Source organism: Grus americana, chromosome 3 (genome assembly GCF_028858705.1).
Source record: "Grus americana isolate bGruAme1 chromosome 3, bGruAme1.mat, whole genome shotgun sequence".
Lineage (NCBI taxonomy): Eukaryota > Metazoa > Chordata > Aves > Gruiformes > Gruidae > Grus > Grus americana.
The window spans coordinates 121544451-121566447 of record NC_072854.1 but is presented as its reverse complement, the minus strand read 5'-3'; the positions used below and the strand labels follow the sequence as shown (position 1 = coordinate 121566447).

General features: G+C 43.3%; 1 protein-coding gene across 4 annotated transcripts in view; it reads left to right on the top strand.

Moving 5' to 3' along the window:
- The window catches only part of BMP2 (bone morphogenetic protein 2), a 106468-nt gene that overhangs the window by 5373 nt on the left and 79098 nt on the right, over window positions 1-21997 (top strand). For 2 of the 4 annotated variants that reach the window (XM_054819419.1, XM_054819420.1), the window contains exons 3-4: window positions 84-442; window positions 2906-3143. In XM_054819419.1, the coding sequence (XP_054675394.1) occupies window positions 91-442; window positions 2906-3143 (590 nt within the window). In that variant the 5' untranslated portion in view covers window positions 84-90. Of the gene's footprint in view, window positions 1-83; window positions 443-2905; window positions 5382-7285; window positions 7447-21997 lie in introns of those variants that run through there. The other 2 variants (XR_008576278.1, XM_054819418.1) reach the window with 2 other exon arrangements.

Genomic DNA, 21997 nt, shown 5'->3' with positions numbered 1-21997 from the left:
CCCCCCCCCCCCCGCGGCGCGCTCCCCCGGCGCGGTGTCCGCGCTGACTGGCTCCCATCGCCTCCTCCTCCTCCTCCGCGCAGGTTGATCATGGTTGCCGCGACCCGCTCCCTCCTGGCGCTGCTGCTCTGCCAGGTGCTGCTGGGCGGCGCGGCCGGCCTCATGCCGGAGGTGGGCCGGCGGCGCTTCAGCGAGCCGGGCCGCGCCGCCTCGGCCGCGCAGCGCCCCGAGGACCTCCTCAGCGAGTTCGAGCTGCGCCTGCTCCACATGTTCGGGCTGAAGCGGCGGCCCAGCCCCGGCAAGGACGTCGTCATCCCCCCCTACATGCTGGACCTCTACCGCCTGCACGCGGGCCAGCAGCTGGGGCAGCCGCCGGCCCTCGGCTACCCGCTGGAGAGGGCCGCCAGCCGCGCCAACACCGTCCGCAGCTTCCACCACGAAGGTAGGGGCGGGGGCGCGAGGCCGGGGGCGCGTGGGGGGGCCGGGGACGGGCGCGGGCTCGGGGCGCGCGGCGGCTGCGGCGGCGGGACGGGCTGAGGGAGCGGAGGGAAGGGGGAGGGCCGGAGGAGGAGCGTCGGGGCGGATTCCTCCCCGGGAGCGCGTAAGCTCGGCCGCCGGTAACAGGGGCTTGTTAAATTCACCGGGGCGGCGGTGTGCCTCCAGCCGGGTGAGCTTCCAGAGCCCCGGCTGCAGGCTCCGGGGTTTCTGCCGCGGTGCGCCTGCTCCGAGAACCTTTCCTCCTCCTCCTCCTCCTCCCTCCGTCCCACGAGAGGCTCCTGCTTTATTTACCTTCTCCGCTAAACCAGAGCGGCTCCGCGTTAAGCGTTCCCACAGGTAGCTTTTCTTTCGCGAGGCTAAAGAGCAGGAAAGTCCCCCCGTAACGTGCGGCTGAGCCGGGGCCGCTGAGGAGGTTTCTAATCCTCATCTAATCCCCGTGAGAGATCGATGAAACGATCGATCGTGGCCTCCTCAAGCGCTCCCTCGCCCCGCCGTCGAGGAGCCGTTTAGCCCGGACCCAACGCTGCGGCTGGTTAAAAGCGCCGTGGCCAGGTTTCGGCTCTCGCCTGCAGGTAACCCGGTCCAGCAGCACCTCCACCCCTCCTCGCCTGCAGCCCACCGAGGCAGCGGACCCTCTGGGACAGGCCCTCGCTGAGCAACTTGGGTGCGTTTCCCGGCATACATAGCCAAAATAGTCGCTGCGGCGTTAGCCACGGCGCGGGTAGGCCCGTGGAGCCGGTGGCGCGCGTGTCGCTCGCGTGCTCTTTGGGAAACGTTTCCCCAGGTTGTAATCATTCCTGGCTGCTAGTCTCCGGTGCTGGCATGCAGTGGTCCCGCTGTAAAAGTAAACGAAAATGCACTTTTCTCGTGCTTTTAATGCACAGCTGTGTTGAGAAAAGTAATGCGTTAGTATTTAACGCTTCTGCTGGATAAAGGAGGTGGCCTTGGAGAAGTGGATGTGCTGTTTAGTGGAAGCGTTATCGTGAGAAAGGAGATGGGTGATGAAATGCAACCGTTCATTGTCTGCGTTTCCCTACGTGGAAAGTAAACGCCTAGCAGCAAGTGGGGAAGAGTCAGTGCATGGGGCATTCACGTTAAACCTGAGCGTGAGGCTGTGCGAGAGAGGAGCTGAAAAGGGCAAACTATAATTCTTAGGCAAGTGTAAAAATCTACTGTTTGAATTAGTCATACTGTTACAGCAAAGACTGTTTTTGACATAAAAGCTAGTCCATAATTTTCACAAAATTTAGAAGAATATCAATGTGACTCCATTTTTTTACTGAGTTCTGACTCTGTGTTAGTGGCCTCATGAGAGCAGAAGTTTGTCTTGTGACCACTCAAAACATCTGCATATTTACAAATACTGGTCGAGTCCTGAAATACTGTAAAGCTGAGCCTTACCTTATGCAAAAAGTCATACTGGAATCAACAGGGAACGGTTACATGACTAAGAATTGCAAACAGCAGTTACAGCTTCCCCTTAGAAAGTGAATGTTTCTCTAGGATGCTTAGTACCAAAATTAAAACCCATGATTTGCGAGAGAGTTGTTTTGGGAAATACTTTTAATTTCTTCAATGTCTGTAGCAACAACATAGTTCTTAGCAACCCTAGATGTATTTTACTCCCTCTGAAGCTCCAGTCAATTATTTGTGGACTCGAAGGTGGGAATGGCCTGGGGTTTAGTGACTTAAGTATTTTTTTTTTCCTGTGGTTTTGAAAATCTGTTGTTTAGAAGCGACTTTGTTTCATTATCCCTTTACCATTGACCCCTATTTAGCAGCTGAACCTTCCTGGCATTCTTTTTGGCCCTTTTAGGTAAATACTAGGGAGTGCTTCATGAAGTACTGTTACAGATGTTGAGTTCACCATCTCTAATTAAGAGACATACGTTAAGATTTGTAAGTCACCTAAATTGCAGAGTAATATTTTTTGGAATGGAGTTGAAGGGAGCAACATTAGAGCCGTATTCTTGCAAAAAGCAGAAATGCAACAGTTACCCTGAGTCCTCAGTCACTTTTAATGATTCTCATCAGACCCCCACTAACGATAGTGTTAGAGTTTTCTCACAAATGTCCTTGAATTCCTAAGTAATGCTGGGTGTTTCTTGCCACTTATTATAACCACCTGGAATGCAAAGGGCACCAGTGTTCAATCAAAATGCATAACAATGAATGAAGCATTCTTAACTTCATGCTATACATGCTTGCATAAATAAACAGAAAGACAAGGGAGACGGTATTTTCTGCCTGAAAGTCTTTCAGATCTTGTGTGTCACATATTAGCTGTCATTTGAAAGTTGCCAACAGCAGACTGAGGGGTTTGGTTGCTTGTCTCAGTTCCTGATTTTTTTCTTTCTTTCTCTCTTTTTTTTAAATTTTTTTTATTTTCCCTGTTTAATCAAATTAGAAGTTTTGGAAGAACTGCCAGAAACAAGTGGGAAAACAGCACGGCGTTTCTTCTTTAATTTAACTTCCATCCCTAACGAGGAGTCTATCACCTCAGCTGAACTCCAGATTTTTCGGAAACAGGTGCACGGAGCCTTTGAGAACAACAGCAGCTACCATCACCGTATTAATATTTATGAAATTATAAAGCCAGCCACAGCCACCTCTAAGGACCCTGTCACAAGACTTTTGGACACCAGGTTGGTGCATCATAATGCAAGTAAATGGGAAAGTTTTGATGTAACGCCAGCTGTTTTGAGGTGGATTGCACATGGACAACCTAATCATGGGTTTGTGGTAGAGGTGGTTCACTTGGACAAAGAGAACAGTGCCTCCAAGAGGCACGTTAGGATTAGCAGGTCTTTACATCAGGATGAAGATAGCTGGTCTCAGCTCAGGCCATTATTAGTAACGTTTGGGCATGATGGCAAGGGACACCCGCTTCATAAAAGAGAAAAGCGTCAAGCAAAACACAAACAGCGTAAACGCCACAAATACAGTTGCAAAAGGCATCCGTTATATGTGGACTTCAATGATGTGGGGTGGAATGACTGGATTGTTGCCCCACCGGGGTATAGTGCCTTTTACTGCCACGGGGAATGTCCTTTTCCACTGGCAGATCATCTAAACTCAACAAACCATGCCATTGTTCAGACTTTGGTCAATTCAGTGAATTCCAAAATCCCCAAGGCTTGCTGTGTGCCGACAGAACTGAGTGCTATTTCCATGCTCTACCTTGATGAGAATGAAAAAGTTGTATTAAAGAACTATCAAGACATGGTTGTGGAGGGTTGTGGGTGCCGCTAACACAGCAAATATATTAGACAAATACAAAAAAAAAAAAAAAGCTGACACTTTAATATTTCCCAATGAAGACTTTATTTATGTAATGAAATGGAAAGAAAAAAAAACACAACTATTTTGAAAATATATTTATGTCTACGAAAAAGTTGGGAAAACAAATATTTTAATCAGAGAAATATTCCTTTAAAGATTTTAAATGTATTTTAGTTGTACATTTTATATGGGTTTAACCCCAGCACATGAAGTATAATGGTCAGATTCTTATTTTGTATTTATTTACTATTATAACCACTTTTTAGAAGAATAGCTAATTTGTATTTATATGTAATCAAAAAGAAAAAAATATAGGGTTTGTACATAATTTTCCAAAATTGTAGCTGTTTCAATTGTGTGTATTTAAGTTGAAAAGAATACATGGAAGGTTACTATGGCAAAGTGCATAGCACATTTGCTTTCTGCTGTGCTACTGTTAAGGTCACAAGTTCAAGTCCAGAAAAAAGTGGATAATCCACTCTGCTGACTTTCAAGATTATTATATTGTACAATTCTCAGGAATGCTGCAGGGTGGGCTGTCCAATCCATGAGAACTGGCATCCTCTTTAGGTGGAACATTCGGATAAGAACCAGACGTTGCTGATCTAGTATAAATACTGCTATTCCCAACTAATTTGCAGTGTGAATATAAGAAGGGCCAATAGAAATCCTACGGGAGGTGGGGGTGGGGGAAGACTGAATCCTTTCTAGACCTACAGAAAAGTGAATGTTTTGATGTTTCCTTTAAAAGTCCTTCCTTTAAAAGTCCTGGCCAAATATAAAATAATAAAAACTAAAATGTCATCCTTTTTTTTGTGATTGTATGCTAAAGAGGAACATTTATCCTATTTGTACTGGCCCTTGTCTTTAACAGTTGGAAAAGCTTTGCTTACTTCCTCACCTCAGATGAGAGCTCACTTCTGTGGAGTGTTATAGTGAAATTAATCTTCAATCTTTGCCCTGCGTACAGCAAGCTGTTGTCATATGCAGCCTCCTATCTAACCTCAGCTGATGGTTTTGCTGTTTTGCAGATTAGCTTGTCTTCCTTTTCCGAGTTTTGTGTTTGAAAGCTTTTTTTTTCCCCAAAAAATGTTTATTTCAGATAATAAATCATAGACCTCTGATACTTCTTTCTGAAAAGTCCAGTCTGTAAGAAAAAACATGGTTCACTTGTGCAGTCATCAGAAAGAAAATTTGGGCTTATATCTTCCTACTTTTTAAATCCTTCACATAAGGGGCAAAAGTGTGATTTGCAGTTGGCAAATGCAGCATTAAAGCTAATCCTTACCATGCCTGTTGTACGTTAAAAGCCTGGCATTGCGGTCAGGTCACTAGCTGTAGAACCTGGGACGAGCACGCAGAGGCTGGGTGGCTTGTGTGAAAGTTGTGCTGAAATAGTAGAGTGGGAAAAGAGGTTAGCTTGGCTTCTTTGGGATCCACCGCAAAGTGCACTGAACCTGGGTTCAGAATGAAATTATGTTAGACTGCTAGTGCTAAGTTCCTGCCTGTTTCAGGAGCTCTCTGCTGTATTTAGTGGGTGTAGAATGACTCTATGCTGGTACCTTCAGAGATGTCAAACCCCCTTGGCACTCCGTCGTGGATCCAGTTCTGCATTTGGTGAACTGAGGCAGCGCTTCCTACAGCCACGTGTACAGTTGTACCACTAGAGACCTCGCTGAGTCAATTCTGGGAACCTCTGATTTGGGTCTCCTACTAGCCTAACTTTTTATTAACAAAAACCTCCTCTTTCTCATGGCCCTCCTCAAACTCCTCCTTTTTAACCTGAATCATCTAGGTTATGGTGAAGGTACTAAGTAGGTTTGTTGATCAGAAAGGCTAACTTGATGATGTCTTACAGGTGGTCTTATAAAAAGAGTTCTCTACTGCTAATCATTGCAAAAAGCAGTGGGTACAGAGGACAGGAGAGGAAAAACTAATTTCCTGTTGGCTGCTTCCATTTTTCCCTTGTGAGCTTAGAGATATCTCAGGCTAGCTGTAAGTTTCTGTGGTGAGATAAAACCTTATATATTTCTTTGTACCAGCAGTATTTTTAATAGCTAGTAGAGAACAATCTCCCACTCTGCAGTTTGGCTCTACTTATTTTTCAGAGGTAGCTGATGTTATTGGTCATGCTGGTACTACATAGTAGCCTATGAGTTTGCTGGGTGGCATCCTCTATTTGCTTTTTCAAAAGACCAGTGCTGTTTTGTTGGCTAGTGTTTTTAGGGTGGGAATGTCAGATGTACAGAAGTTTAGTTTGCCTTTTCCTTGTTGCCAGCTTTACTGATGACGAGTGAGTTTGAGTGTTGCTTCGGGAAGGTTGTCAGTTGCAGGATATGCCACAGTGAAGGTTCTGCAAGAATTCCTTGATTGTTTGCGATGCATGGTTGTGCTAGTCAAGTCACAGCAGTGCTAGCGTATGCTATAACCTGAGCTTGCAAAAACTAGACAAAGTGCTGAAAATTTGAAGATGGCACCATTTCTATGAGCAGGAAAGATATGATCCCAGACCTGCTGAAATCAGTAAAGACCCCATGGCACTTCTAACCAGATCCTAAATTCCAGCGTTGCAAGGCTTAAGTTTCACAGCTCGTAGGCCTTTGTCTGTAACTAGATTGAGGGAGGCTTTTTACGGAGTGGTGACTGCTTTACTTCTCCTCTAAGGCATGAGAACACGTTCATGCTAATCTTGTTTCAAAAAAAATTGGCTACAACGCTTGTCTATGCATGAGCAGTAGCTGGCTCATGGCGTGATGCCGCATTCTTTGTAAAGGCAAACCTCCTGTTGCTTGACAAAGAATTGCATCCTTAGTAAAATACACTGTGAGACCAATGTATAATTGTAAACCGATTAAGACCCACTCTCGTAAGCATTTCTATACCTGCTTAGTGTTAGTCACAGAATCATCAGTTCCATACTGATTTTGAGGTGGAAATACGCATGTGTCAAGCTCAGCATGTCGATAAATTTCTGCAGAATTGGTTTTGTAATGTATCTTTAAATACTTAAGCCTTAACCTCTCTCTCTAGATTGGAGATGTGAGAGTGCTCCACTGAAGAGTTTGTTTAGGATTTAAAATAAAAGAAACAAAACAGACTTTCATACATGAGTAGTAGCAAATTCTCCTAGAGATCAGTTGGGTTCCTGAACTCTGCTAAATAAGGTTGATGATCAGACAGTCCTTCTGAAAGATTTGGGCTTTCTCACATCTTCTAAGTCTGTTAATGACTGCTAAATAATCCTAAATACTAAAGGTATGCCGTTACCACAGTACTCTGGTACTTATTTTACTTCTTTAGTACTTACTAGTGTTTGTAGTGCTCTACAAGAAGAAATGAGCTTTTTTTTTTCCCTCTTAAGAGGAGAAAAAGCAGAAGATCTGCAAGGCCAAACTGCCTTTGTTACCCTATAGCCCGTTTCCCTTAAACATATTGCTTCTAGGCACTTATATAATCTATATAGGCAGAGATTGTGATAGATAATGTCACCCTTTGTGCATTTCAGATAAGCATCTCTCTAAACACAAATGTGATCAGCATCTCTCCTTGTCCTTTTGAGACTCAGTAACAGCTTTGTCGAGTGGCTTGATAATTTTTGCGCAAAATTCAGTTGGACTTCTGTGGTCAGCACCATGTAAAAATGACGCAGGAAGATCTTCAGTTGAGGTAAGCTCTCCCGAGAGCATTGGCCATTTTCACCGAGCAGGATCTGCTCTGCTGTGCTCACCTGGGCTCATCACAATCAGGCATTGAGACCTTTCCTGCTCCTACGGTAATTGGGTTTGGGTGTCCACCAACTGTCACCTGCTTTCCCCCCTGCTAGGCAGTTAGAGGTCTCCCTTGTGCAGTCAGTACTGATGAGGCTTGGAGAGGAACGTGATTTATTGTCCTCTCAGCTTTGAAGAAGGAGCTCATCTGGACTGCATTTATATTAGACCCACTTTGCTACACTATTAGAAGAGAATAATTATTGAACTATTTTATTGTACAGCTATTCCTAACTTGTTGATTTTGGGGTTTTTTTAATTGATTTCAGGAGGCAGCTAATTGCCATATGGCAGCTTGATGTTAATGTTTTATGAAGATCAGGAAACAAAAGTTTATGAAAAGCTTTTGTATAGTAACTGCAGAGTTTCAAGAACTGTTTTATACTTCCTGACAGTGCAGGTCTGGCTTAATGGTTTGTTTTTATTGCTTAAGAGTGTAAACCTTTCTTTAGCCGATGTGTGGAAATTATATCCTCATCCCGCATTACGCATTTCTCATTGCTCATTACTCATTCCCTGCTTTCATTTCTGCCATCTGTAATCAGAGCTTTACTGTTTCAACTGCATGCAAAATGCTCCTGTCCTTTGCACAGTGAGATACTTTTCCTCAGCACTCAACCACCCTTTCAAAAAAAGGGGGGGGGAGGTAAAAAGGGGAAAAAAAAAAAGAGGAGGAAAAACCTACTCTGTCTATATTGTTTTTCTCTGTTTTGGGTGGAGTCTGTCTTAGATTCTGGTTGCTAGATGGTTTCTGTAGTAACAAGCAGAGAAAAATCCAAGACTGAAAAGGCACTTTTAAAGGTGCCATATCTTGTCTGAAGTATTATTTATCTAATTGCGGATATGCAATGTTTCTCTTCTCCTTTATATTAAGGCTACCCCTTTTGGTAGGGCAGACTGCTGCTATGAGAACTTGATTTGTTGTGTTCTTACAACACAAGAACGTGAGAACCATGAATCTTGCTCCCAGTTGACTTAAAACTGTTCAAAATAATGATGAAAAGCCAAAAGCATTAAAATTTATTTTTAAAGACATTATAAATGGTTGTTACAGGCACAAACCACTTTGTGTTTTAGCTACATAGGAAAGAAAAAAGAAGCTAGGTTCAGAAGGACACTTGGATTTTACATATTATTGCTGTAAGGAGGGTGTTAGATGAAAGCGGCAGTCTCTTATTTTGTTAGACTACTATGTAGAAGGAAGAAATCCCAGCTCCTTCAGAATGTATCCTTACTCTGCTGTACTCCAAATTTTTTGTTTATTTCGCCTAAGAGTTTTTGCAAGTGTGTAAGAAAGTAACCCTTTGTGTGTGTCCACTACATTTGTGCCTTGCTTGGGCACAAAAAGAATTTAAAAATTAATTTAAGATTACTTCTTTCCTTTCTCTCCAGTACTAATCCTTCATTACCTGTATTCCTGACAGCTTTGTCTGCAACAAGCAGTAATGGTTTCCTAAGGTGGAGTTTCCTCTCTCTTTGGAATCTAGTCACCTGTCAGTGCCCTCCGGGATTTAGCAACCTTCCGTCCGCAAGCCTGGTGCAAAGGTCACTTAGAAAAGCAGGTACACTGGTTTTGTCCTGGTTCCGTGTCCTTTACAGAGGCAAATTTGTCCCTACCTTCAGCAAGAATCTTAGTTTGAGAAGGGTCTGCAGGCTTGCAGTCATTGTGCATGGCAGGAGACACCTCATAACACCAGGTACCGTGTTTGTAACTTGCCAGGATTCTGAGGGCCAAAGCTTATTTGCATCTGTATTTACATAGTGCTGCGAAGGCACTCAGCTGTAATGCCTGCCTGGGCTTGTATTGCCCTTGATAGGTGAGCAGAGCCTGAGAGTCCTCGGACTTCTCCAGAGGTTGGAAACTTGCAGCGGGTCAGCCTGGTTCTCGGCTCGTAAGGCAGGGTAGCGATGAGATGTGGTTTTGCTCTTCACAGTTCTTTCTTGTAGGGGCTTCTGCAAAATGTGCTGGGCTGCCCATGTAGAAATTAGACTGGAGGCACTGGATTGGGTCTAGAGTTGGGTATATTGGCTTAGCTGCAGGAAAGAAGCAGATCTGTGGCTTTTTAGTTTGAAAAAAGGCAGGGATTTTTGTGGGAAGGTGTAGGTGAGGGAAGTGGGGAAGGACCCTGCAGGCTTTTGAAGCTGAAAGTGTTAAAAAAGTTTCTAGAGGGACTTCAGGTAGAGAGATCAGAGCAGGGAATTGATAACACTCTGAAAGTTCAGGTTCCCACAACAGCTGGACTGTGGCAGATTTACAATTTAATGAGGCTGATAATCCCATTAGAGATTAAATTAAGAAGGTTTTTCTGGGAGATCACCAAGAAAATTATGAATATTGTACTGTAGCTTGGGTCATAATGCCAAGGCAGTGGAGAGCTGACATGTACTTCTTGCACTGCAGGATGCTGTTTCATTCAGTGTGTCTCATTAAAACAGAGCATTCAACTCCAGCAGTGTTTCACTACAAACAGAAGCAAATGTATTATTATTATTATTACAACTATTATTACTATCATCATCATCTTCCTGGAAACAACATGCAGATTAAAAGATGGAAATATCAACCAGATCTGCAAATCAGCACGGCTCTCCTGACTTCGTTCTCAGAAGATCCAGTCCTTTTTATTAAAGCAAAGCCTCAGAAGGCAGGGTGACCACGTATAAAAAATAATGTATTTAAGGTAACGATTGACATAACTCCAGTAGCTTGGAACTTGCACAAAACCATTTTTATGGCATCCTGCACACCCTAGTGATGGGAAAGTGTTGTATGGAATAATGACTCTGTAACCACAGACTTCAAAAGTATAGAATGTCTGTGGCATGATGGAAATAGCTGTTTCCACATCAATAATATACACACAGGCATATTGAAGCTTAATTGCAAGGCCAGTGGTGATGGGAGGGGGAAGGGATATCTGACTATGGCTGCACCAAACACGCGGGCTGAGCAGAATGCCTCTGCTTTACAGCCAGAAACAATGATTCATTTCATTATAATCTTGACTTTTGCATTTTTCTCATGACTTATCAATAACTTCGTATGGGACTTCATAGACCAAAGAAGTTATTGACTCTTTAGGAATTAGGAAGAGAGAGAGGGTATGTATTATTTCTTATAAACATCACTTTGGCTGTCATTTAAAATTATTCTATTTTAAGGATAGTTCTAACACATTTTTTTCTGCTTGCATTTTCTCTCTTCCTTTGAATGAAAAAAATCTTTTACTTAGAAGCAGTCTCTCAATTTAAGAGCCCAGCGTTTTTGTCTGTTTTCGTGAAGAATCTTGATCTTCTAGTTGACATCATAATGTTAACATGAAGGCAGTTTTGATGTCACAAATTGTTGCTGTTGGACCAGGTCCTAATGCACACGGAGGCCGTTTTCCCGGCCCTGGCACTGTAAATAAAAATGGGCCTAATAGCTTTAAGTGAAAAAGGAACAGTTGTGTTCTGCAAAATACTGGCACTATTGATACTCTTTTATTCCTGTTGTTTAAGACCTAGTTTACTGGAATGGCAGGTATGTTGTCATTTTACTACTTTCAGTGTACAGACTACTGGCATCTCGCAGGGTTACTTTAAAGCTTCCCCTGCTGGAATCTCGTGAGGACACCATGGGATTCTTAAAAAGAAAATTTCCTCACACTCTCTGGGGGCCTCAGAATGCCACCTTGAGACTCAAAGATCAGAAGGAAATGGAATTGAAGTTCTCCTTTTCTTAACCACTGGTATTTTTAAAGTCCATCATCATTTTTGGTTACTTAGGATTAGCAGGAACCCATGTTCTAGATGAAGTTATTACTGAGAGGAGGATCAAAGAGTAATTGATTCATATTTCCTGGTCTGGTGACTTTTTTAGGTCTTTTTTTTTTTTTTTTTAGAAATAATTAATTGTTAACTACTTCTTGACACATTGGGCAAAGAAGACTCCCAGGTTTGCAGATGAAAAGATCTTCATCTTTGAAAATATAACCCAAATGTACCCTAGAGGGCAGAGTCATTTAGAGAGAGATCCTGCACACCTGCTGAGTTACTGATTCATGCCCACTGCAGAGTTTCCCTCAGCAAGAAGGACCAAGCCGTGGGAAAATGGTGTTGGGAGCGTGGGTGGAGCTTTCTGGGTTTTGTCAGCAGCAAAAGTTGAGAAAATGGTCTGTGACTCTCCTGTGTGCAGGTTCTGACAAAAAAGACCAAAAAAGCCAACAAACCAAACTCCAACCAAAAACCATTTTAAGAAAAATCAGTAGTTTGAGAGCAACTCTGTATAACCCAGCAGGCCATTCTGCTGGCAGGTAGCTATTGCAGCTCTCACCTGCTGGAGGGTCTTAGCCTTTTTTGAGGGTTAGATTTATTTTTCGAACAGAAGCAGCTTAACTTATGTTTTACATCAAAGAAAATAAACCAGGTGATGCCCTTTCCAAGAGCCTTCTCTTGAGACCTGAGCCATGGAGTGGGTTACTGCCAACTTTTCCATCTAACTGGTGAGGAAAATTTGTTGTCAGGCCTTTCTCTGTGAGTCTGATATTCTGGGAAGGATCTGTGAAGGTCTTTGCAGCTCCTCTTGTATGCGAGTACTTCCTTCAGGGTTTCAGGCTCCATTCTTCTCTTTTTTACCTCATTCATCTGAGGGGGGAAAAGGGGAGGAAAAAAAAAAAGGGTCAAATACTGGGACACTTTGAAGAGTGCGCCTTTACCAAGCTTTGGTTTTTGTCTCTTCCTGGAACTCTCATTACATGATCCTGGTTTTCTGAGCCAATTGTTAGCCCAAGGCCAAATCCTTAACCTTGGGCTAGATAACAAAAGCACAGCTGAGGTGATCTTGACTCCTTTAAAAAGGCTGTCTACTCTTTGATGCACTCAGAATGAGACGCATAATTCATTTTAGTTCCAAAGGTTGTTCTTAGCATGGGAAATTAGCAACCTCCGTGATAAAAAGTCAGCATGTTAACTGTGTGTGTGTGTTTTATGTTGATCTGTCTTCCATTGCGTTCCACATCCTGGAGGGTGTTGGTGTGTCTAGGGACAACCTGAGATTGAATCCTATCTGGGAAGTTTTACTTTATGTAAGTGCATCTGTTCGTACCAAGGCACAAAGGTTTTGTGCCAACGATAGGAATCAGCATTTGGAAAACGTAGCTTCCTGACTTGCAGCTCTAAATGAGAGGAGCGTGCAGTTGGAGTGTTTGCTCGAGAGAAATAAAGCTGAGATCAAGTTTATTAGCGGATATCAAAACTGGCTTGTTAAGTACAGCCCCCTTCCTCTCTGCGAAGACCCCAGAGGCATGAGAGAGGCCGATGCGTGTCATACAGTCCTCGTGTCTGGCACTGCTATGTGCAGAACTCTTCCGTCTCTGTGCTGCGGAGGCGTCTCCAACAGGTCCTTTCTGATTTTTATTTTTTTTTTTCTTTGGGAGAGAACTCTTCCACCGTATGCTCTGTTGCTGAAGGCTCGGTGCTACTCTGAATAACTTTGAGGGTTTATTTTGTACTGTAGTCTAGCAAGCCTGATGGCAAGAAACGTAGCATCGCTGGTGGCCATAGTGTCAAGTGGAGCTCGTCGTGAAAGGTAGTGGAATAGACAGCTAAGCGGATAGCAACAAGTCAGGCTTCAGGGGCTACACCTGTTAAAAGGAAACCCTGCTAGTCAAATCCTGCATCAGAAAAAGGAGGCAGCAGGGCCACCAGACTAAGGACAGGAGAGACAGCAGACTTTACTCCGCTGCGGAGCTGGAGTGCGCCGCTGGAAAAGTCCCTCGCAGTCCTTGTGTGCTAATTCTCAAATAGCTCTTCCCTGCCTCATAAGTGTTTTGTAATGATATGTACCTTAAAGAATTTGGAGATGCCCAAATGCACTGCTGTTTATCCTGTAGGGTAGAGATAGATAGCTACATTATATGGCATAATAACAGGTTTCGTCCGTTGGTAACCAGTTTGCATGTGGACCAGGTCTGGCCAGTATTAAATTGGAAAGCAAAGATGGCTTTGTGATTAAGGTGCTGGAGTGGGACGCTGGAAATCTGGGTTCAAGTTGTGGGTCAGCCATAAACTCCCTGTGTGACCTTGAGCAATATAATTATTCTGAGACTTCAAAGGTATCTAAACAATTTGGACACCCATTTTCCAGTCATTTTAATTAACTGGGATGCTTTGAAATGTTCAGCTTTAATCTCTCTGTGCCTAGGATTCTCATTTGTAGAACCAGGATAATAATATTTCCTTGCGCATGAAGAGGATGTGTGCGTTAATGATTGGGAAGTGTGCAGCTACTCAAAATGCAGCAGATACAGAGCTTGGAAGTTTAGGGAAGGGGGACTGTGTTGAGTTTTGCAGGCATGGGGCTCAAATACATCTATGGGTGCTGCACACAGGACAAACTTAGTCTCCTATTTCAGTGAGACTTGTTTACATGTGGGCATAAACTGGTAGATAGTTACTTACCATGATATATTACTGTTCTGTTGGTTCATAGGAGATAAATACCACTGCAAGTAAACTGCAACCAAAATATTTACTCAGAGGAGCAGCTCATTTATTCAATATTTCATTTTAGCTCCATAACAGCATCTTGCCGTTTCTTTAGTGTCTTGCCATTCTTTAATAGTGAATATTAAACTTTTATAAGTTAAAATGACTAGTTATTAACGTTTCCATTTCTGTAGCTTTACTTCATAACAAGCCATACCTCCCCCCTTTAATGTCACCTACAGTTATGTCCCTCTGCCCGGTGTTATGTGATTGTGTAATGAAAAGCTTGTAATGCACACAGGCAGAGGCAAGGGTTAAAAGAGCCAAGGGAGTCTTTAATTCCTTCATTTTCTGACTTTTGTGGGTTTAATACATAATCTTAACATTCCATTAGTAAGTGGTTGCATTTTTTTTTCTCTTTAACTTAAGAGATTAAAGGTTCCTTCAGATTTTACTTTTTTTTTTCCACTACTCTCTTTACTCGTGTCAGTTTTGTGTGCTAGGCAGGCAGGAAATGAAAAGCTATCCTCCATAACCATTGATGCTACTCCCAGAGCTGAGTGACGGATGTTTAGGAGACGCCTGTCCATAGGGGGCTGCTTTTCCCAAAAGAACGTCTATCAGTGTAGAGAAATGTTTCAAAGGCCCTAGGACTAGAGTTCGTCACCGGCCTTTGAGATGACCATCACCCAGCGCCTTTGAGTAAAGTGCTTTGCAAGCTGCATGCAAAACACTGTACAGCATTATGTACCATCAGAACATCTGATCCTGCTTGTTACAAAAGCTATTGATACATCAGTGGTAAATATATGTTGAAATGAGGTTTCACTGTTTAAAAACGAAGCAGAGACAGCTTACACTGAATCGGTTGTGTCTGTGACTTCAGAACGAATCAAATCAGAGACCTTTTCGTTGCTCCGTCCACCGGCTTATGATGATGACTGCTCTGTAGACAAGAAAATCTGACCCTCTCACTTCTTGTCAGCATTATGCTGGGATGGCAATGGAGTAACTTGTTATTTATCATAAGGAAGTCTCAAATCTGGCTGCCAAGATATGCTTTTCTCTTGCAATTTGATTTTTTTCACAGCAACCATGAACCAAGTGCTTCTTTAATGTGCTGACAGGTATGCTTGCAGGATAGGTGACCAAATATTTCTCCGTTTTATTTTAAAGTCTGTTTTACGAGCATCCTGAATATTGAATGGCAAATTTTCCCAAAACCAAACAATCAGAGTTACAAAGGATTTGGGGTGGTAGCTGTTATTATCCAAGATTTTCCTATTACTTTGATTTAGTTTTGCAGAAGAATATTTTATAATTAGTTAAGTAAACATATTTAGATAGTCTCACCTTGTAGAATGTGGTCATTTGTTTCTGTTTTGGTAGGTGCATAGTTTAAAAAATAAAAGCAAACTAAACAAAGAATCATGTCTAGATACCTACCAAAAGTTAAAATTATCTAGATAAAGAAAACTGCATCTGGGTTTTCCAGGAGAAGATAATACATTGAATTAATTGAAAAAGATAAAGCTAAGAACAAAATGTGATAATGTTTGGGACTTTTTACCAATGGCCCGATTCTGCAAAAACTTAATGTTCTTATTAGCTATTTTGTATTCTAGGCCCTGAAAAACTTTTTGACAGAACTTAGTTTAGTACATTGTTACAAACTCTGGTGTCTGCCCAACTTTATCCAAGTTCATGAACCTTTTGAACAGCGGCCCCCCTCATGCCCCTGGGGTTCTGGAGAGGGATTTATGGTTTCATGTGCAAAACAGTGTGAAACTTGGCACTTTTGCATGGCCTGAACCCTGACAGCTCCAGGAGCACTAAGCAAAATCAAGGCCTATGAGCTCAACCAGCTCAGAGGCAAACTAAAGGTTTATTGAAACTCGCATGAACTTGAACTAAATACCATTTAAAAAAAAAAAAAAAATCTGGCCCTTACTGTCCCATCATTGCCTCATCGTTAACATGGAGGAAATCCATCCAGCATGGCTGTCGTGAAGATAAATTCAGTAACATTTATGAGGTACTCAAATAAGGACGGTGGCAGTGGTGGTGGTAGGGCAGGGGGGGAGTTAAGGACTTCTGATATATAGGAAGGAGGTTGATGACCGGAGATACAAATGTCTTAATAGTCAGTGTATGGATAGGAGAAGTTCCTCTGAGCTCTTCCTTGCTGAAGAGCCAGGGCAGGCCAGTCATTAGGGCTGTCTGACAGGGCAAATGAGTCACAGTCAAATCAGGCACTCATTTACATTACCAGGCTTTTTCAGAGCCTGTGCAAACTGCAAGCTCCCGTTCATACTGAAGGCCAGGTTTGCGTTTTGCTTACTCTGCTTTCAGTGGGGTTGAAAGATTATGAGTGGGAGTTTGGCCGAAGGTCTAAAAAAAACTACTTGCGTCCTGATTTATAAACCAGCAAAGGTGCTACGTGCAGCCGGTATCCAAGTCCGTTACAAAGAGAGTGTCAGGTTTCTAATGTTGTTCAGTTGCAGTTCTGCAGATCCTGTCTTTTTTTTTATAAGAATTGAAGACCCTGGCAGTCAGTGGAACGGGCCGATGCTGGGGATTGGGCCCACAAGGTACAGAAATATTTCTTCCTTTACTCATTTCCTGGCCTTGCCCTCTGGACTGTCTGGCTTTGGAGCTTTCGTCATTCAGGTAGGTCATGTTATGCCTCTTCTTACCAGGTCCTGAAACAAGCCAGTGTTGCTCACCTGCAGGCCCAAATTGCCTGTAAGTGAACACTTTGGGCATTAATTCTGTGTTGTGTTGCCTCTGCTTCTGCACCGTACAAAGTAATCCAGGGATCCTCCACAAGTTAGGTCACAGGTGGATGTGTTGAAAGGGACCTCTTTCAAAGTTGCTTTTAATTGTTGCATTTGGGCTGTATGGATTCCCACTGCGATCCTACAGTGTACTTACGGTGATAGTACCTCAGCTTATGAAGTCACAATAGGAGTGTTCTGCTGTTCTGCAAAAGTCTGGTTATCGAGAAGTGGGTTCATTTTTCTGATGCTAGGCTAAACCCTTTTAGGAGAACCATAACCTTCCCCCCATCTGCTGGAAGGGCAGTGTGGTGGGCCATAAGCAGTTCATGGAGCATGTGAGGAATGACTTTTTGACGCTGGTGCTGGATGAGCTGATGGAAGCACTGTGCTGGACCTGCTGCTCATGAATAAGGAAGAACTGTCTTGGGGTGACTTGGCTGCAGTAGCATGAGATAGCTGTTTAAGAACCTGAGGGAAGTGGGAAAGGCAAGTAATGTAATAATCACTCAAAACTTCAAGCGTGCGGACTTTGGCTTGTTCAAGGAACTGGTAGGCAGAATCTCCTGGGAGTCTGCCCTGGAGGGCAGAGAGACCCATGAAAGTTGCTTGATCTTCAAGGACAGCCTCCTCAAAGCACAAGAACAGTCCATCCTGATGTTCAGGATGCTGAGCAGGTATAGCAGGAGGCCACCTTAGCTGAACGGGGAGCTCCTGACTGATTTCAAATGCAAAAAGGAAGAGTATGGAGGTGGAAGCAGGGACAAGCAACCAAAGAGGAATACAGAAATGTTGCCTGGGCATGTAGGAACAGAGTTAGGAAAGTCAAAGCTCAGCTGGAGTTGGAACTGATGAGGCTTTTGGAGTGTAAGCAGATCCCTTGTGACCAAGGAAGATGTGGGCCTTCTGCTGAATGTGGCAGATGATGAAAGGCATAGGAAAAGGCTAAAGCATTCGATGTCTTGTCTTGGTCTTTATTAGCAAGATCTGCTTTCAGGCCTCTGTGCATAGTGGCAGAGCTTGAAGGAAGAGGTGGTACTTGCATTAAAGAATTAAAGATCACATAAGTAAAGGGGGCACATACAAGCCCATGGGGCTGGAGAGGATGCATCAGAGGGTGCTGAGGGGCTGATATTGTTTAACGTTTTCATCAGCAACCTAATCAAAGAGACAGAGTGCATCCTTAGCGAGTTTGCAGGTGACACCAACCCAGAAGAAGTGGTTGATATGCTGGAGAACAAGTCTGTTGGCCAGAGGAACCATCTGAGAAGTGAGCTGGAAGAATGAGCCAACAAGGATCTCCTGAAGTTCAAGAGAGATGAATGCAAGGTCCTGTGCCTGGGACAGAAACGCCCTCAGCACCCAGGGAGCTGGGAGTTGTGGTGGACATCACATCCAACATGCATCTGCGATGTGGCTCCTGCAGGAATGAAAGCCAACTGCATGCTGGGTTGCCTGGAGGGGACTGGCTATTCCCTTCTGCTTGTGTCCGTTGGGATGCCACTGGAGTACTGCGTCCAGTTTGGGACTCTTTGGTAGAAATACTGGCAAACTGGAGAGAGCTGAGAGCAGCTGTGGTGGTTAGGCAGCTGGACTGGGTGACACATGAAGAGAGGTGGGGCAACCTTAATTTATTTAGCTATGGGGAATATAATTGCACTCTTCCATGACCCAGAAGGAGATTATAGAGAGGATAAAGTCAGACTTTTCTCAGAGGTGCACAGTGGAAGGCCAGGAGGCAGCTGCCACAGATCCTAGCAAGGGGAAATGTGACTGAATATAAGGAAAAAATTCTTCATAGCAACAATGGTTTAGCACTTGAGCCCTGAGAATTTGTAGAATTTACACTTTTGGAGATTTCCTGAACTTGACCAGTCAAGGTCCTGAGCAACGTGATCTAACCTGAAGCTGGACCTACTCTATATGAGCAGGAGGTTGGATGAGATGACCTCCAGAGGTCCCTTCCGACCTCAATAGTTCTGATTTTGTGACATAGAGAAAAAGCATGTAGCAAGTTCTTGTGTCTGCGTATACCATGTTATTTTTAAACTGCGCTCCATTTAACAAGCAGAGAAAAAGAGAAAACGTTTCTTTTTTTGTTTTACCTCCCCAAAATCATCGAAAATTTGTAGGCAGGAGATCTGCTGCAGTATGCAGATTAGGATGTCACATGTTCAATATCAATGAAATAATGTAAGAAACAACTGATCATTTATTTCTGGCTGGCATTTTTTCTCATAAATATCAGTTTTGAATGAATCCTAAGAACGGGTTTAAAAGATCTTCGTGCATACAAGAGATACTATAATGCTAGCTTCGATTTGAACTTTTACAACAAAATTTATTCGGTATAGGATAGTAAATGATTTCAATACAAATATACAGTGAAGTATTTTGTATTTTTGCTCACAAAATCATTGCAGCATGGATGAGAAGATAAGGACATCTTTGACCAATTAGAATAAAAATTAAAAAAGAAAAAAAGCAGACTATTTGCAGCCACTGACACCTGTTAAAATTCAAGCCCATGCTAGAATATCAAGCTTCTGCTGAAATATGTACCGAGTGTATTTTTATGTTTTAAATATGACTTCCCATCCTGGTATTTGCAGGTGCATTGTACTAAAGTGAACACAATCATTTTGTTAATTGCAGTTCAAGCTCATTAGGGAACTATAAAGGCAGAAGAATGAATGTAACCGTGCATTAAATGGTAAATGATTTTGGGGTGGGAAGCAGTCAGGTGTGTTGCCCTAGGCTATGATTTTCCCCAAATTAACGTACATAGCAAAGAAAGAAGGAATGAGGCGGGTGGGAAGAAAGAAAGGCCACAGGTCACCAAAGCAAACCTCCCAAACTTCAGTGACGCTGAAGGGAAAAGTTAGCGGCTGAAGTGCTGAGAATCTAGCTGGTACTGGCTCACACCAGGCAGTTTTTGTATGAGTTTTGGTTCATTCAGAGCAGATATGGTGAAATCCAAACCAACTCAGCATTGTTCATGTAGTTAACACGTAACTGAGCAGAGCTTTGGAAGGTTTCACTGCAGCCTGCAATACCTCTCGGATGTGTAACGTTAATGACTTTTATTACAAAACCATCTTGAAGTAGCGTATGCTTGAGCAAACAGACAAACATTTCCCCTCAGAGTTTTGATGGAAGATTCGTAAACTTGAAAATGTGTTATCGCAGAGCTTGGTTGCTTCCATCTCCCTGCTGGACTCTCAAGCCAGTGGGGATCCACATATTTCCAGATGGTTGTACAAGCATATTTTGCTGCCTCAGAATAATAATTGTCAAGTAAAATGAAAACCTTGGCCAACGCTTCAGATCTGAATAGCAATACTGAGTGTCCCAATGTGTGGATGTCTAGACGGACATGGCTCAAGGAGTAGTTTCTTCAGATGGCCATGGTTTGGATCTTCTGGAAAATCAGGCTCCTTTTATGTTGCCTCTTGCTTTCCGTTTTACCTTTGCTTGAAGTGGAAATACTTGTTTTGAGAAAAGAGGAAGGTGCTAGGAGAACTGAATGCAGAACTGAATGAAAATTTCTCCCTGGAATTTTTTCAGCTGATATTGAATTTTATGTAGAACCTCCTATTTTTTTTCTTTTTCTGTTTGTCAGTTTCTTGTGCTGCGTAGGGTCAGGAAAGAGCTTCTAGAATGGACTCGGTTGAATCTTTTCCAGCAAATCCTCTGTTCTTTGAAGTCCCAGCTTTGGCAACTGCTGCCAACTTTACTGTCCAACATGAGACCAGTAAAACCAGATTTTGCTGGTAGGCCCAGTCTCCAAGATGGCTTCCTTTTGTAGAACCAAATATGGGCAGTTAATTTGCTTTCAGATGTATATCGTATTTAACAAGATGGATATTTGTTCCTAACAGCTTAAACGCAAAGGTGTGTACTCTTGTCTGCTGTGTCTATTCCCAGTTAAGCCACTTGCAGTTTATTTTAGCACATTTGTTATTTGCCTATTACATATAGTAGGTCTGCAAAGAAAGTGTATGCAACTTAGTGAGTCAAAAATTAAAGGTCTCAGCTTGAGGTAGACAGGTGGTGAGCTGCTCAACCATAGCCAAGTGAGGGAAAAGTAAGAAAAAAAACCTCTTGCCTGTCAGTTGATCAAAAGTAATAATATTAAAACCCAAAATAAATCCATAGCCATGGCTAGACTGGTACAAAAGTCATCCTTACTGGTGGCACGTGGGCAAATATAGTGGAAATACTTTGTAAAAAATATTAGAGGAAGGAATTTCAGCCGTTGTGGGGTTTTCTGTTATTGTGATGGGTGGATCTGAAATATAAAACTTCCCAGACGTTTGCTGTAAATCAGGACAAACCCATCTCTTCACATAACAGTGTAGAAATTTCTGCGGCTGTGCTGCTCTGTGTGTGCATGTACGCACGTCTGCGTGAGTGGCATGTGGTTGATGTGGGACTGGCACCGCCAGGTTTTTTTGGAAAAAGGAAAAAAGTTTTGCTTGCCGTGAAACAGTAAGATATCCGCCAATTTGAGCAGCTCTAGCACCACCGTGCTGTTGAGATTTGGCAGGAGAGTGACTTTCACTTCGTTTTCCTGCCAAACTCGGCCACTTAATGAACATTTCAAACCTCTCGGCTTGCACGTGCTGGGCTGATGTTGGAGGGAAAAATCCCGTCCTTGCAAAGCCGGCTCGGGCTTCTCCCTGCTGCGCGGGGGCTGCTCTCCCACAGCCCCCACCCATGACGGGTCTGTCCCCCAGGGAGATGGAGTGGGGCATGTGGGAGAGAGGAATTGCTCTGTAATTGCAGCTGTATTTTCAGGATGGGAGTAATCTCAGGAAAGCCTGCATGTCTAGTTGAGAATCTCCCTCTCTACTTAGGGGAGGGGGCTAGATGTTTGCAAAGAGCTCCTCTGTCCCCTTGATGCATAGATACATGTGGAACAGAGTAGAAAAGAGAGCTGGAGACTTCTGTGTTTTAGGAAGGCAGTAGAAACCTTTGTGTTCAGCACGTTTCCTTCCAGAAACCTGAAATGGAGCTGGTGATTCCTGCATTTTGCCCTTTTCACCAAGCGTCTGCAAAGTCCCCAGACAAAGCGTGTGCCCAGCTCCCTCTTGTCTGCACAGCAGAAGGCAAAGTGCTCTCCTTCACGCAGGTACTTTGTTAGCTTTAACTACTGGAGGTCTCTTCAGCATCTCCAAGGTTCCCAGCCTTGCTGGAATTTGT